This window comes from Salvelinus namaycush, chromosome 4 (assembly GCF_016432855.1).
Source record: "Salvelinus namaycush isolate Seneca chromosome 4, SaNama_1.0, whole genome shotgun sequence".
In the NCBI taxonomy this organism is placed as follows: domain Eukaryota; kingdom Metazoa; phylum Chordata; class Actinopteri; order Salmoniformes; family Salmonidae; genus Salvelinus; species Salvelinus namaycush.
Genome location: NC_052310.1, coordinates 26,983,500 through 26,998,435, shown reverse-complemented (window position 1 = coordinate 26,998,435; position 14,936 = coordinate 26,983,500). Strand labels below are relative to the sequence as shown.

The 14,936-nt window shown below is 43.3% G+C and overlaps 1 protein-coding gene across 6 annotated transcripts in view; it reads left to right on the top strand.

Moving 5' to 3' along the window:
• The first annotated feature begins 8,084 nt into the window (after nt 1-8,084).
• Nucleotides 8,085-14,936, top strand: part of LOC120046405 (RNA binding protein fox-1 homolog 2-like) — a 39,757-nt gene continuing 32,905 nt past the window's right edge. For 2 of the 6 annotated variants that reach the window (XR_005476795.1, XR_005476796.1), the window contains exons 1-2: nt 8,085-8,892; nt 14,125-14,175. Coding sequence is in view for 4 of the 6 variants with exons in the window: in XM_038991614.1 (XP_038847542.1) it covers nt 8,647-8,892; nt 14,125-14,175 (297 nt within the window). In the remaining 2 variants the exon portion in view is untranslated. The remainder of the gene's footprint in view (nt 8,893-14,124; nt 14,176-14,936) is intronic. The other 4 variants (XM_038991614.1, XM_038991611.1, XM_038991610.1 and 1 more) reach the window with 4 other exon arrangements.

The following is a 14,936-nucleotide window of genomic DNA, read 5'->3' as shown; positions in this document are numbered from 1 at the left end:
CAGCACAACTAGGTGGACTGGGGACAGCCAGGAGTCATCAGGCCAGGTAGTCCTGAGGCATAGTCGAGAGAGAGAGAAAGAGGGGAGGGGGGGGGGGGAAGTATACACACTTAAGTTCACACAAGACACCAGGGGAGACAGAAGAATTTCACCAGATAGGACAGACTGATGTAGATCAGGGATGGTCAACTTTGAGGAATAATGTTTACATACTGTTACTACTCCAACAGTCTTGAAGGAGTTCGCACATATGCTGAGCACTTGTTGGCTGCTTTTCCTTAACTCTGCGGTCCAATTCATCCCAAACCATCTCAGTTGGGTTGAGGTCGGGTGATTGTGGAGGCCAGGTCATCTGATGCAGCACTCCATCACTCTCCTTCTTGGTCAAATAGCCCTTACACAGCCTTGAGGTGTGTTGGGTCATTGTCCTGTTGAAAAACAAATGATAGTCCCACTAAGCACAAACCAGATGGGATGGCGTATTGCGGCATAATGCTGTGGTAGCCATGCTGGTTAAGTGTGCCTTGAATTCTAAATAAATCACAGTGTCACCAGCAAAGCACCCCCACACCATCACAGCTCCTTCTCCATGCTTCACGGTGGGAATCACACGTGGAGATCATCCGTTCACCTACTCTGCGTCTCACAAAGACACGGCAGTTGGAACCAAACATCTCAAATTTGGACTCATCAGACCAAAGGAAAGATTTCCACCGGTCTAATGTACATTGCTCGTGTTTCTTGGCCCAAGCAAGCTTCTTCTTATTGGTGTCCTTTAGTAGTGGTTACTTTGCAGCAATTCGACCATGAAGGCCTGATTCACGCAGCCTCTGAACAGTTGATGTTGAGATGTGTCTGTTACTTGAACTCTGTGAAGCATTTATTTGGACTGCAATTTCTGAGGCTAATAACTCTAATGAACTCATCTCTGCAACAGAGAACTCTGGTCTTCCTTTCCTGTGGCTGTTCTCATAAAAGCCAGTTTCATCAAAGCGCTTGATAGTTTTTGCGACTGCAATTGAAGAAACTTTCAAAGTTCTTGAAATTTTCTATATTGACTGACCTTCATGTTTTAAAGTTTGATGGACTGTCATTTCTCTTTGTTTATTTGAGCTGTTCTTGCCATAATATGGACTTGGTCTTTTACCAAATAGGGGCTATCTTCTGTATACCACCTCTACCTTGTCACAACACAACTGATTGGCTCAAACACATTAAGAAGGAAAGAAATTCCACTATTTAACTTTTAACAATGCACACCTGTTAATTGAAATGCATTCCAGGAGACTTCCTCATGAAGCTGGTTGAGAGAATGCCAAGAGTGTGCAAAGCTGTCATCAAGGCAAAGGGTGGCTACTTTGAAGAATCTTAAATATATTATGATTTGTTTAACACTTTTTTGGTTACTACATGATTCCATATGTGTTATTTCACATTATGTCTTCATTATTATTCTACAATGTAGAAAATAGAAAAAATAAATAAAAACCTTTTGAATTATTTTATTTTAAAAGTATTCTTTCTTTATTTACCCTTTATTGAACTAGGCAAGTCCGTTAAGAACAAATTCTTATTTCCGATGACTGCCTACCCCGGCCAAACCCGGACGACACTGGGCCAATTGTGCGCTGCCCTATTTTTGACTGGTAATATATACTGTATATATATATTAGTGCCTTGCAAATGTATTCATCTACTCAAAATACTTTGGAATGTCAAAGTGGAAGAAAAATGCAACAAAAAAAATAAGATGAAAACAAATTAATTAACTAAAATATAGTTGTTGCATAACTTTTCAGCCCCTTAATATATTCCGGACTCTGACATTGCTCATTCTGATATTTCTCAATTTATTTATTTTTACTTTTGGATCATGTGTGTATTGTTTTGTATTGCTAGTTATTATTCCTGCACTGTTGGAGCTAGAAACACAAGCATTTCGCTGCACCTGTGATAACATCTGATTTGGACTGATTTGATGGGGGTGGGGGCAACAAAAAATCTGAAATCATCATCACGGGCCGCAGTGGCTCACAGATCTGCGTACCCACATCCAGCTAATTTCCTGCAATTCTACACTTTCTGCCATAGGGTGGAGAGAAATGTTTACAGTTTTTAATATGACATCTGAGTGAGAGTGATGGGGACCCCGTGGTCGGTAATTTGACCATGTTTTCTTACCAAAGAAATCTATTTTAGCTGACATGGGCTAAATTGAGTGACTGACGTAACGCTGATGCTTAACCAAATTTCGTAATTGCACCTTGTCTATTCTGTTATTCTAACTCTCAATAATCGGTTGAGACCCCGACTGGGTTGTGATTTAGATGGAGTACAGCTACAACTGGAAGTTACTTTTTGTAGCATGTTAGGAGAGCATTTTAGCTAACTATAACCCTTAAAATGTCTTACGGCTGTGATCCCGTTAACGGGATCGACTTGACAACAGCCAGTGAAAGTGCAGGGCGCCAAATTCAAACAGAAATCTCATAATTAAAATTCCTCAAACATACAAGTATTTTACACCATTTTAAAGATAAACTTGTTATTAATCCCACCACAGTGTCCGATTTCAAAAAGGCTTTACGGAAAAAGCACACCATGCAATAATCTGAGTACAGTGCTCAGAGACCAAAACAAGCCATACAGGTACCCGCCATGTTGTGGAGTCAACAGAAGTCAGAAATAGCATTATAAATATTCACTTACCTTTGATGATCTTCATCACAATGCACTCCCAGGAATCCCAGTTCCACAATAAATGTTTGTTTTGTTCGATAACGTCCATTATTTATGTCCAAATAACTCCTTTTTGTTTGCGCGTTTAGTTCCAAAATCCAAATTGATGACGCGCAGGCCAGACGAAAAGTCAAAAAATTCCATTACAGTTCGTAGAAACATGTCAAACGATGTCTGGAATCAATCTTTAAGGTGTTTTTAACAAAAATCTTCAATAATGTTTCAACCGGAGAATTCCTTTGTCTTTAGAAAGGAGAAGGAACGCAGCTACCTCTCACGGGGGCGCGCCTGAGTGAGCTCGTGGCACTCTGCCAGACCCCTGACTCAATCAGCTCTTATTCCACCCTCCTTCCCAGTAGAAGCATCAAACAAGGTTCTAAAGACTGTTGACATCTAGTGGAAGCCTTAGGAAGTGCAATATGACCCCATAGACACTATATATTGGATAGGCAAACCTACCAACCCACTTGCTGGTTGGATTTCTTCTCAGGTTTTTGCTTTCCATATGAGTTCTGCTATACTCACAGACATCATTCAAACAGTTTTAGAAACTTCAGAGTGTTTTCTATCCAAATCTACTAATAATATGCATATCTTAGCTTCTGGGACTGAGTAGCAGGCAGTTTACTCTGGGCACCTTATTCATCCAAGCTACTCAATACTGCCCCCAGCCATAAGAAGTTTCAACCTAATTCTCCTAATCTGCTACGAAAAAGTAACTTCCGGTCATAGCTGTATACCACCTAGTCAACCCCCCCCCCCCCACTGAGTTCCAAAAAAACAAAACACAAACACAACAATTTGGTTTGGTCTGGGGCCCCCTAGCGGCCGGGGGCCCTAAGCAACTGCTTATGTCTCGGGCCGCTTATGACTGGGACTGGCTCTGGTTCACCAATGGTAGGGGAATTTATTTCTGAGGTCAGACCTACCCTTAGCACAGCCATCACACACATCACAGGAGGTTGGTGGCGGTTGGTGGGACCTCAATTGGGGAGTCGGGCTCGTGGTAATGCCTGGGGTGCCATTCCATTCACTCCGTTCCAGACATTATTATGAGCCGTCCTCCCCTCAGCAGCCTCCACTGACACACTCACACAGGTATACTGAACATGAACAACTAGTATATTGCATTTGATCGGTGTATCATCGGGACGCAAAAGGATTTTGCTTCACCTTTGGTGTGTTACCTGTTATGTGGACAATCGTTTCCCTAGGAACCAGATCCAACTGGTTTGGCTCTGTTCCATGATCAATAAAGTCCATGGCCCCAAGAAATTCCATGATATTACAGGTCAGAATTATGGCTGGCCTGCCCTCCTTGGGCCAAAGCAGACAATGGAATGACCCCTGGAAGTTCATAGCAGGTTCAGTGGCTGCTGAGGAGAGGGCTGTGATAGCACTGATGGACACCCATCTCAAAGCGGCTGCAATAATGTTTTCTGAAGTAGTGATGCTGAAGGGATTGTGGAGGAGCAATCTCAAAGGTGAAGTAGAAATAGAATTGAATTGGTTGTTGCTTGTTCACCTTGTAAGTTAAATTCATCTTTGATGTTTTTTATGCTGTGATGTTCTTGCTTTCAATAAAAATGTGAGTGTTACCACAGACACAGCAATTGATACAGCGATTTTGATGTCCCTTAAATCCCCACTAAAATAACTGACTTGCCTAGTTAAATAAAGGTTAAATTAAAAAAAATAAAACATACATGTGAGTGAAAATAGCTGCAAATAGCAATTGAAATTGTATGCACTTTATTGATTACTGAAACTGCTGCAGAAAGTATTGGCCTGTTATATCACATGCTTCCTCTCCTTTACATTGCAATTAACACTTCTACATTAATGTGGCTGCTACCATGATTGTGGATAATCCTGAATGAATCCTGAATAATGATGAGTGAAAAAGTTACAGAGGTATAAATATCATACCCCCCCCCCAAAAAAATCACTAACCTCCTTTGTTAATGTAATGGTGAGAGGTTTGCATGTCGGGGATATATTTGTGCGTCTAACTTTCTCACTCATCATTCACGATTCATTCAGGATTATCCGTAATCATGGTAACGTCCACATTAATGTAGAAGTGTTTAGAAACATATTCTATTCTTATTTACAATAAAAGTGACTCCAACATGACACAATACATTATTTACCATTCATTGCTATTGGGCACAAAATAATCTGAAACACAACCAAAACAAACAGCAAATGCATCCAACAAGTTTTTACAGTCACAAGCTTAATGTAGTCATTGCGTGCTAGGAATATGGGGCCAAATACTTAACTTTTTACTACTTTTATACACATAAGTGAGTTTGTTCCAATACATTTGGTCCCCTAAAATTGGGGGATAATGTACACTACCATTCAAAAGTTTGGGGTCACTTAGAAATGTCCTTGTTTTTAAAAGAAAAGCACATTTTATGTCCATTAAAATAACATCAAATTGATCAGAAATACAGTGTAGACATTGTTAATGTTGTAAATGACTATTGTAGCTGGAAACGGCAGATTTTTTATAGAATATCTCCATAGGCATACAGAGACCCATTATCAGCAATCATCACTCCTGTGTCACAATGGCACATTGTGTTAGCTAATCCAAGTTTATCATTTTAAAAGGCTAATTGCTCATTAGAAAACCCTTTTGAAATTATGTTAGCACAGCTGAAAACTGTTGTCCTGATTTAAAGAAGCAATAAAACTGGCCTTCTTTAGACTAGTTGAGTATCTGGAGAATCAGCATTTGTGGGTTCGATTACAGGTTCAAAATGGCCAGAAACAAAGAACTTTCTTCTGAAACTCGTCAGTCTATTCTTGTTCTGAGAAAGGCTATTCCATGCGAGAAATTGCCAAGAAACTGAAGATCTCGTACAACGATGTGTACTACTTCCTTCACAGAACAGCGCAAACTTGCTCTAACCAGAATAGAAAGAGTAGTGGGAGGCCCCGGTGCACAACTGAGCAAGAGGACAAGTACATTAGAGTGTCTAGTTTGAGAAACAGATGCCTCACAAGTCCTCAACTGGCAGCTTCATTAAATAGTACCTGCAAAACACCAGTCTCAACGTCAACAGTGAAGAGGCAACTCCGCAATGATGGCCTTCTAGGCAGAGTTCCTCTATCCAGTGTTTGTGTTCTTTTGCCCATCTTAATCTTTTCTTTTAATTTGGCCAGTCTGAGATATGGCTTTTTCTTTACAACTCTGCCCTGAAGGCCAGCATCCTGGAGTTGCCTCTTCACTGCTGACGTTAAGACTGGTGTTTTCCATCCACAACAGCATGGCTATAGTGGAGCGGGAGAGGTTCAAGTTCCTTGGTGTCCAAATCGCTAAGGACTTAAAATGGCCCACAAACATACGTACAGTCGTGAAGAACGCGTGACAGCGCCTCTTCCCCCTACGGAGGTTGAAAAGGTTTGGCATGGGCCCTCAAATCCTCAAAACGTTCTACAGCTGTACTATTGAGAGCATCTTGACTGGCTGCATCACTGCTTGGTATGGTAATAGCACCACGCTCGATTGCATGGCGCTACAGAGGGTGGTGCGGACAGCCCGGTACATCACTGGAGCTGAGCTCCCTTCCAACCAGGACCTCTATATCAGGAAAGGCCCGGAAAATTGTTAAAGACTCCAGCCACCCAAGCCACAGACTGTTCTCTCTGCTTCCACATGGCAAGCGGTGCCGGTGCATCAAGTCTGACACCAAGAGGCTCCTGAACAGCTTCTATCCCCAAGCCATAAGACTGCTAAAGAGCTAACAAAATGGCTACATGGATTATCAGAGTTGACCCTTGAATTTTATTTTTGCACTGTCTCTATACACACTCACAGGTCCCTCCCTATACAGTCACGCACACTGACACTCACGCCATCATTTGCTCACACACATAATATGCACATACATTTATACTGACTCTACAGTCTACTGCTGCTTCTCTGTTTATCATATATCCTGATGCCTAGTCACCTTACCCCTATACATATCTACCAAAGGAGGTTGGTGTCACCTTAATTGGGGAGGACGGGCTTGTGGTAATGGCTGTAGCACAATAAGTGGAATGGTATCAAACACATGGTTTTTATGTGTTTGATGCCATTCCATTTGCACCATTCCAGACATTATTATGAGCTGTCCTCCCTTCAGCAGCTTCCTCTGATTTAATTTGATTAACCAGGCAAGTCAGTTAATAACAAATTCTTATTTACAATGACAGCTTACCCGGGCCAAACCCTAACGATACTGGGCCAATTGTGTGCCGCCCTATGGGACTCCCAATCACGGCCGGTTGTGATACAGCCTGGAATTGAACTAGGATCTGTAGTGAAACCTCTAGCACTGAGATGCCATGCCTAAGACCGCTGCGCCACTCGGTAGCCCAAAGATCTACCTCTATTACTCCAGTATCCCTGCACATTGTAAATATGGTACTGGAGCTGACTGACCCTGTATATATTATTCTTACTTACTTTCTCATGTTTTTCTTATTTCTCGTGTGTTTTTGTTCTACCTTATGTTATTTGTTATTACATTGTTATTCATTACAGTTTTGTTGGGTTTAGAGTTTTGCAAGAAATGCATTTCCCTGGATTTGTGCATGTTACATTAAAAACTTGAAACGTGTCACTTGCATGTCCATTGATTAAGTTTGATATCCACCAGGCGTCGCACTATCATAAAAAAAAAATGCATTCATATCAGTCCTGTAAAATAATTCGCCTTTGAAGTTGCCTAGGTTTGAGTGGTTTATAATAGATCATATTTAACATGTGTGCAGCCAGGCCTACACTACCCTGCGTCTTTTCTCACACATACGTAATCTACATTGTTAAATTGTTAGTTGTGTGTTATTTTAGGCCTACCCCATCTATTCCCTCTTTATTTATAACTCCTCCACCTCCGCTTCATTAGCTGTATCACCGCCATCTGACTAGTGAAAGTCGTAAAAAAATGAAAAAAGAAGACAAATACCTCGCCATAAATCGTGGCAAGCCGTCTTATATTTACACACAAACAATCCCATAAAAATAAACATACCAATTTACACGATAAATGTTTACGAAATTCAATTATTTAAATGTAATCTATCGGTAATGACAAAAGTCGTAAAAATACATTTGATGTAGGCTACGCTAAATGAAATGCCACTGTGTATGTTATGGTGAAAAAAGAGAAGGGGGGTGCAGGAGGGAATACGACAGAGGAAAAGGAGGGGAATATAGAGAGGGCAGATCTAGGACCCGTCTAAATTGTTTACCCCTATCGTAATCTTAGCGCATGGAGAAAAAACTGATACCAGATCAGTGCACTCTCTGCGGCCCGTTCCACACCAATCGGGACGTACACGATAGAGAGGAAATCGTGTTCCTCGCCAGTCCGTACACGCCACTAGAATTCACTGAACATACTGCGAGAAAAAGAACGGTGATAAAAAGAAGGCTAGGAGAAAGAGAAGGTGGAAGCAAAGAAGGGCTTAAAAATATATTTGGTTGGGAGCGGAGGACGCATTGGCTTCGCAAGGAGAAGATTAGTGATTCAAATAATTTCCTAACATTTTCTATATTCGGCGAAGATAGAAGTATCGTTAGCTAGCTAGCGGAATGTGTAGCTAGCTAATTAGCAAGGAATTAGTGTTTTTGTATTTACTTGGTTTACATGTTCTATTGTGACTATTTTTCTAACGCTAGTAATCGTGTGAAATGTGCACGAGCCACACATGGTCATGGTGTTATATATTGATTAGACAATAACAATCCTGCTAGCGGTACAATACATTTGGCCAAGAAGACCAGCTACAATCAGCTATTTGCACATTCAAGGAATAGCATTCCTTATCCCAGAATAGGGAAGAAGTCAAAGTTTTTTTTTTAAATAGTCTACACTTACAAATCTAGCTATCTGCCGTCCGATGTTAATGTCGACCGACGTCGCATCCATAATGTTACCCGTTTCTCGGGGAATGATGGACCGGGAAAAGGACATTGATACAGCAACTGGACCCCACGCGAACACGACCGGGGGTCCAGCAGCAATAGTCCGGGGAATGAAACGAGGGGATCCTGAGCAAACAGCTGCAGTTTTGACCGAATTAACAGGAGCAGAGTGCAAACGGCCAAGGATAGACGGGACGGTGGGTGTTGGTGACATTGGACAGGTAAGGAGTAGAACATCAACAAATGAAGCCAAATTGCTGTTTGTTTCCGTTCAATGTGTTGTTTTCATTGAATGTGTGCAACATTGTTACCCCTGCATTAAACGATTTCATTTCAATAGCACGCTAACGTTACGTCTATTGTTTCAAGAACATCAGTGGGTCATGATTCTGCTGACAGGCAGGCCCACCTATCAAAAGCATGCCTCGTCGCATCAACTGCAGTAACGAACGTGCAGTAGAATTACAATCTAGGTACTAAACGTGTCTTGCACATTGTTCTGTGCTCTTGGCAGCTAGACTAGCACCATGATTATGGCCGAGGCAAAGGTAATATGATAGCCCACAGCTTCTCGACAATGACAGTTAAGCTACAGCATAGATCCGACGATACATAAAGGCCTTACATGCATTTACGTGCACTGCAGATATGTACACACTGATATTCCCGCCTTTACCATTATGGTCTGTCTTTGTCGTTGGACATCACATCAAAGCCACCGATACAGGAGGGAACCCGCATTGGGAACAGTAATTTGTGCCAGTCCCCCTGGTCTGTGATTGGAGCTAGGTGCTAAAAAAGGAGAGAGACAGGGGGTTGGGGGAGGGGTCACTATGGGAGAGACAAAGAACAGACCCCTATTCGTGAATAAGGGAGTAGGAAGGAAAGGGGCTTTAGGATACCTTGCCTCTAGCTATGGGCCTCTCCATGACTTGACTGCTGATACAGCATAGCAACAGTGCTCTGCTCTTCGGCTAACCAGTGATATTACACGCACATACAGTATCTGTAAGCATCATTGAAAATAGCTGACATAGTGTTTTTGTTTGAGGCAGCAGTCAAACATGGTTCTGGGTCAGCTGTGGATAATTGAATCCTGGGGATTGGGAAATGCTTCAATTGGTACTGCTGCATACCTATTGCAATGACAAATGGGCAGGCCATGTGTCTCACACCATATAATGGATGAATGGTGATGACAAAGGGTTACGTGTAGATGGTGTGACAATGAGAGGTGCAACAGGATCTCGCTGCCAATCACTTATATTGATCTCCTGCCATTGTGGAACAGGCTGGAAATACGCCCACAGGAGAGAGGGAGGAAACAGGAGGATAGAAGGCAGTATTTACAGTATGAGAGAGAACATTTTAACACGAGAGAAGGAGAAAGATGTAGAAAAATCCTCTAAGCAGCTTAGGTTTGACGATAACTAAGGGTAAACATTAGGAAATTACAATGGTGGTGCTTAATGTTATTAGACTGGATTACATCATCCAGTCCTGTAGGTGACACCATGTTCAGTGCTGAGAAGATGAGTTCACTAAATATTTTTGGTGTGTTGATGGATAGCTATTTGATGTTCATTGCTACCCAGAGGACAGGATGGCTAACAGCCTAAATCATGGCTGACATATTAAATGAGAGAGGAGTGTCCTCTCATCTCCATCCTCTTCTTTTGTTTCCGTCATCCTCCCCCAAGGCATATTTCCAGATTGCTAATTAACTCCTGGTCCATAGAATTTGAGTGTGCACTGCCAGTGAGACAAACCTCCCCACCCCTGCTCACTATCTCTACCGTCCAATCTCTCTCTCTGTTTCCCACTATGCAGTATTGATGTGCCCTAGCCTAGTCCAGCCTGATAGTGTACAGTGTGCTGTATATGCCTCCCTCCGGCTCCCCGAGAGCAGATTTATCCTATCGTTGGCAGTAAAGAGGCTTTGTGTCGCGCTAACGAGATCAAAGCTCATTTCGGAGAGAGCATTAACCAGACTGATCGCTTCAAGGGGAGGAGAGTAAAGGGGGGAGAGGGTGGGCGAGTGTTGAAGGGGAAACTACGATATAAACAAACCATTAAGATTATACAGTTTTGAACAGATAAGCTCCAAAGGTGCAGTATTCTTTGATACTATCAGGCTACCAGGGAATGTTGACTAGTAATAGCGGGAACATTGGCTGTCATTAAAACCCCAAAAAGAAGTAGGAGTTATAATGTGCAGCACACTAGTGGACACTCACTAATGGTTGTCGCTGAACTTTGAGCTCAATGCGGCGGTGTCACCCCTGACCTTTAACCCTTTGAGATAAGCACAAAATTATTTTCAAGATGTTTCTCAACACAACAGTGCTCAAACTTTTCCCCCCTTTTTTTACAGTCCGCCACTCATTTAATCAGGTGCAGGGCCTGCCACTTACACTCACATGTTAACTCTGGACACTGGTTGTTGTTGTCACCTCCCCTTCTACCCCGCTGCCCCCAAACTGTCATATGTACTTCCATCTCCACCCGCGAATGTCTCCCTGTCGGTAACGTTGATTCATCCTGTCTTCTTTCTCCTTTTTGTTCCCTCTGCTCCTCAGTGTATCACCCTCTGTCCGACCCCTGCATCCCTTCTTTCCCATCCCCCTCCTCCCTTACCATCTGTTGACCTCATGCCATTTTGCCCTCCTCCCTCCACTGCTCTCTTTTTCTGCCCATTTGCTCCAACTCTCAATTTCTTGACTTTTCCTAAAATAGAAAGTGGGGGAGAGAAAAACCCAGCAGAGCGACGCCCTTTAGTTGAGCATACAGAGAGAAAGTCACTGTATGAGGTGTGTCTGTACATTTCTGATCCGTATAGTCTGGAGCCCTGGCCCTCAGAGCAGCCACACCTCATAACTACCCCTCTACTGTAAATGAGTGTAATTAAAACCAAAGTGGTTGGTACCCTGTTAAATTACTGTCTGTATCTGCATGGAAGAGGGTGTCATGAGTTTTGTTGAGCGTAATAAAAGCTTGAAAAACTTTACAGACTCAAAGCAGACCTGATATGCAGACCAACGCGCCATATGCCCCGCAAAAGAAAGTGTGTGTGTTTTAACAATGAGTATCAAGTTCAGACCCCCCTCCCCTCACCCTTTAAGGAAATATAAGTCACATGACATTCTTGGGGTATGAGTCATTGTCTCCATTTCTTGGTCTCTTCTTTTTACTGTATTTTTTACTTCTTGTCTTTCTTAATCCCCACATTCTTCCACCCCTGTCTTTCTCTCCTAATTTCCATCTCACTCTCTTGTTCTTTCTTTTCCCTCCATCCCCCATTCTTCTCCCTCCCCCTTTCCTCCAGACAGATTGATTCCAGATGTTACCAAATTCTTCTCTCCCTCCCCCTGTTCTAACCTAAACTCCTCCCTCTTCATCCTGCCTTTCTACTAGAACAAATCATTTTTCTACTGCAACCTTGTTATGTATTGAATCGTGTGGGGTAGTTCTGGTTTCCAAGTGATGTGCTACATTGTTTTTCCACTGATGGTGCCTTGTCAGAGTTACACACTCGGGTATACATTGCCAGAGGCATTGGAGACCTGCGTCCTTTCAAATGTTCAGTGTGTCGCATCTTCATCAGTCCTCCACTGTTCATTCTTTGAAGACTACCAGTGTTTTTACCTCGTGTGTTGCTGAATACAGCACTGTCCGTTCGGCGGCTCTCCCACTTTAATGCGGTGTACTGAGGAGTGTGTTCCCCCAGGGGACGAGGCACGAGGGGGAAATTGGTTCCAGATGAAACAGGAAGTGGAGAGAGGGAGACAAAGAGAGGGCTGTTTTATGTAGGAGAGGGAGACCGGACACTGCTGGACTGAGTAGCATACATCTCACTCCTCTGGCATGGGTCATGTATGCTATAGTCTGTACTGTCCAGACAGCATCACACATCAGTCTGTCACTCACTTCTGCTGCTCACTACTTAAATGCTCTCTGTGCCCCGTCAAATGTTGTCCCTCTCTACTTGTTTGATTGACCTCATTCCCCTTTCCTTCCTCTTTCCCCTCCCTGTTTTTGCTCTACCACTGCCATGTCTCATTGTGGTGTGGCTGTGGAGCCCCATCCAGGGTTAGTGCAGTAAGCACAGCCATCACAGCTAGCTTTCTGAGAGGGCATCTCTCCCGTGCTGTCGCCATGGCATCCTGAGTCGGGCCTTTCCCATGATTGGTTGAAAAAATTATAGTAGGGAGGGACCAATTCCCCCAGGAAGCAGGTTGGGGCAGAAGCAGGAGGTTACCTCTGTCTGTTTACAATGAAGAGGCCACGACCACCTTTTTACTACATTACACCAGCACTGGCTGCTCACTGAATGGAAGCTAATAGAGATACTGTATGAATTTAAAATGAGTTGCTGACTCTTGTCTTTTAGCACAAGCACAATGGAAACATATTCACCCTTTTTAACACGTGTAGGATGTTCCACCCTCCTTCCCCTGAGCATGATTGAAAAGGCCGGAGTCTTGTTACTCTGCCGATTTTCCCTGCACAGTGTACTGCTTGCATGTCAGACGGGATCGCTGGAATCCTCTCTCCTTACTCTTGTCAATATCATCGTTTGGTTTAACTTTGCCCCTATTGTTATATCCTGCCCCCTCTCCCCCGTTCTTTTCCCTTCTCTTACATTGCAATGAACAATGGCTCTTCTGCCAGGGGGAGAGGGAGGGGCGACAGAAATAATCTAATTAGAAGTAATTACAGATCAATTAACCACAACACTAGATTCTGGGGCATGGAAGGGGGAAGGGTGCTCTTTGTTGTTGTTGCAGAGTGCAATTTGTTTTGTCTGCTGAATAAGGACCTGGCCTGGCTGCAGAATGATTCACCAGCTGCTCTACATAGTTGAGGCAGCGCTCAGGGTCTAAACCAAAAGGGTTATTATGTTAACTTGCATAATCCTTTGTGAAATGTGCCACCTTAAGTTCCCTGCTTCTTTCCCGCACCATACGTATTTTCATAAATGTATTGGTCTGTAGGGTATACCGTAACAGATAGGGCGGGGAACTGCCAGGGAACTCACCATACTTAGGTGGCGATATGATATGTGTTGCGATTCTCACGATTCTATATGTGTTGCGATTCCAAACATATTGCTCACCATACGTCTGCTGCAGAGGGACTAGAGCGAGTCATGAGAAAACGAGTTTTGATGAAAGTGCTGAAAACAAGATGGAGAACAAGCTAAGAAGGAAAAATACAAACATAATATTGCGATAATATCAAAATGACGGCAAAAATGATATCCTGATATCTTACTGTATACATTTTCCCCCCATCACAAGTAACAGCTAGGCTGTTTCTCATCTGGAGCATATTACTTTGTTAGGGGTGAAGATTGGAGCCGAAGAGCGACTTCACTGCAAAATGTTAGACTCATGTTGAATCACATCACATTTTCCAAACCCTTACCTCTCTCTCTTTTTACTTTTTTTTAGAACAACGACCCTTTAACCCCAGGTTTCCTTGGATACCCACCTCACAGCCAGGTAAGAGTACCATCTTACTGAAGTCTCCTTTAATTTAGGTATAATTGATGGATGTATCATGGAGTTTCATGAAACACATTATAGTACTTCAGAAGGCCCAACACGAACATAGCCTACAGAAACTGTGACGACATTTTCCACTCTGAATCAATTTGATCTGCCTGGCTGCTGTGCACACTTTTCCACAATCCACATTCCCCTGCTCTCTTTCCCCTTCTCTCTCTAATTTCTTGTGCTCTCCCTCCATATTGAGTGGTGCAGCGGTCTAAGGCACTGCATCTCAGTGCAAGAGGTGTCACTACAGTCCCTGGTTCGAATCCAGGCTGTGTCACATCTGGCCGTGATTGGGAGTCCCATAGGGCGGTGCACAATTGGCCCAGCGTCGTCCGGGTTTTGCCGGAGTTTTAAATATCGGTTCCAGTAATGAGTTCCTTATGTGCGCCAGACAGGGCTGTTTCTGAGAGTCTCTTATCTGCCTGGGAGCAGCAGCACAGTGCTGTGTCTTCTGTCTGTTGTCATGGCTGAGATGTGAGTGCAGGTCTCTGGCAGAGCCACAGGAGGGGGGTGTTGGTCTGCCTGCCTGCCCTCCCACTCCTCTCCTCTCAACATGATGGGTCTCCACAGCTTTATCTCCATTATGTGTTTTTTCCTCCAACGTGCGTTCCTCTACCCCTGCCATCTCCTTTCTTGGGAATGCAGCTCGCTCGCTGCTTGTGCTAGAGAGAGGGGGAGGAGGGGTGGATGGAAAGCAGAAGAGGCAG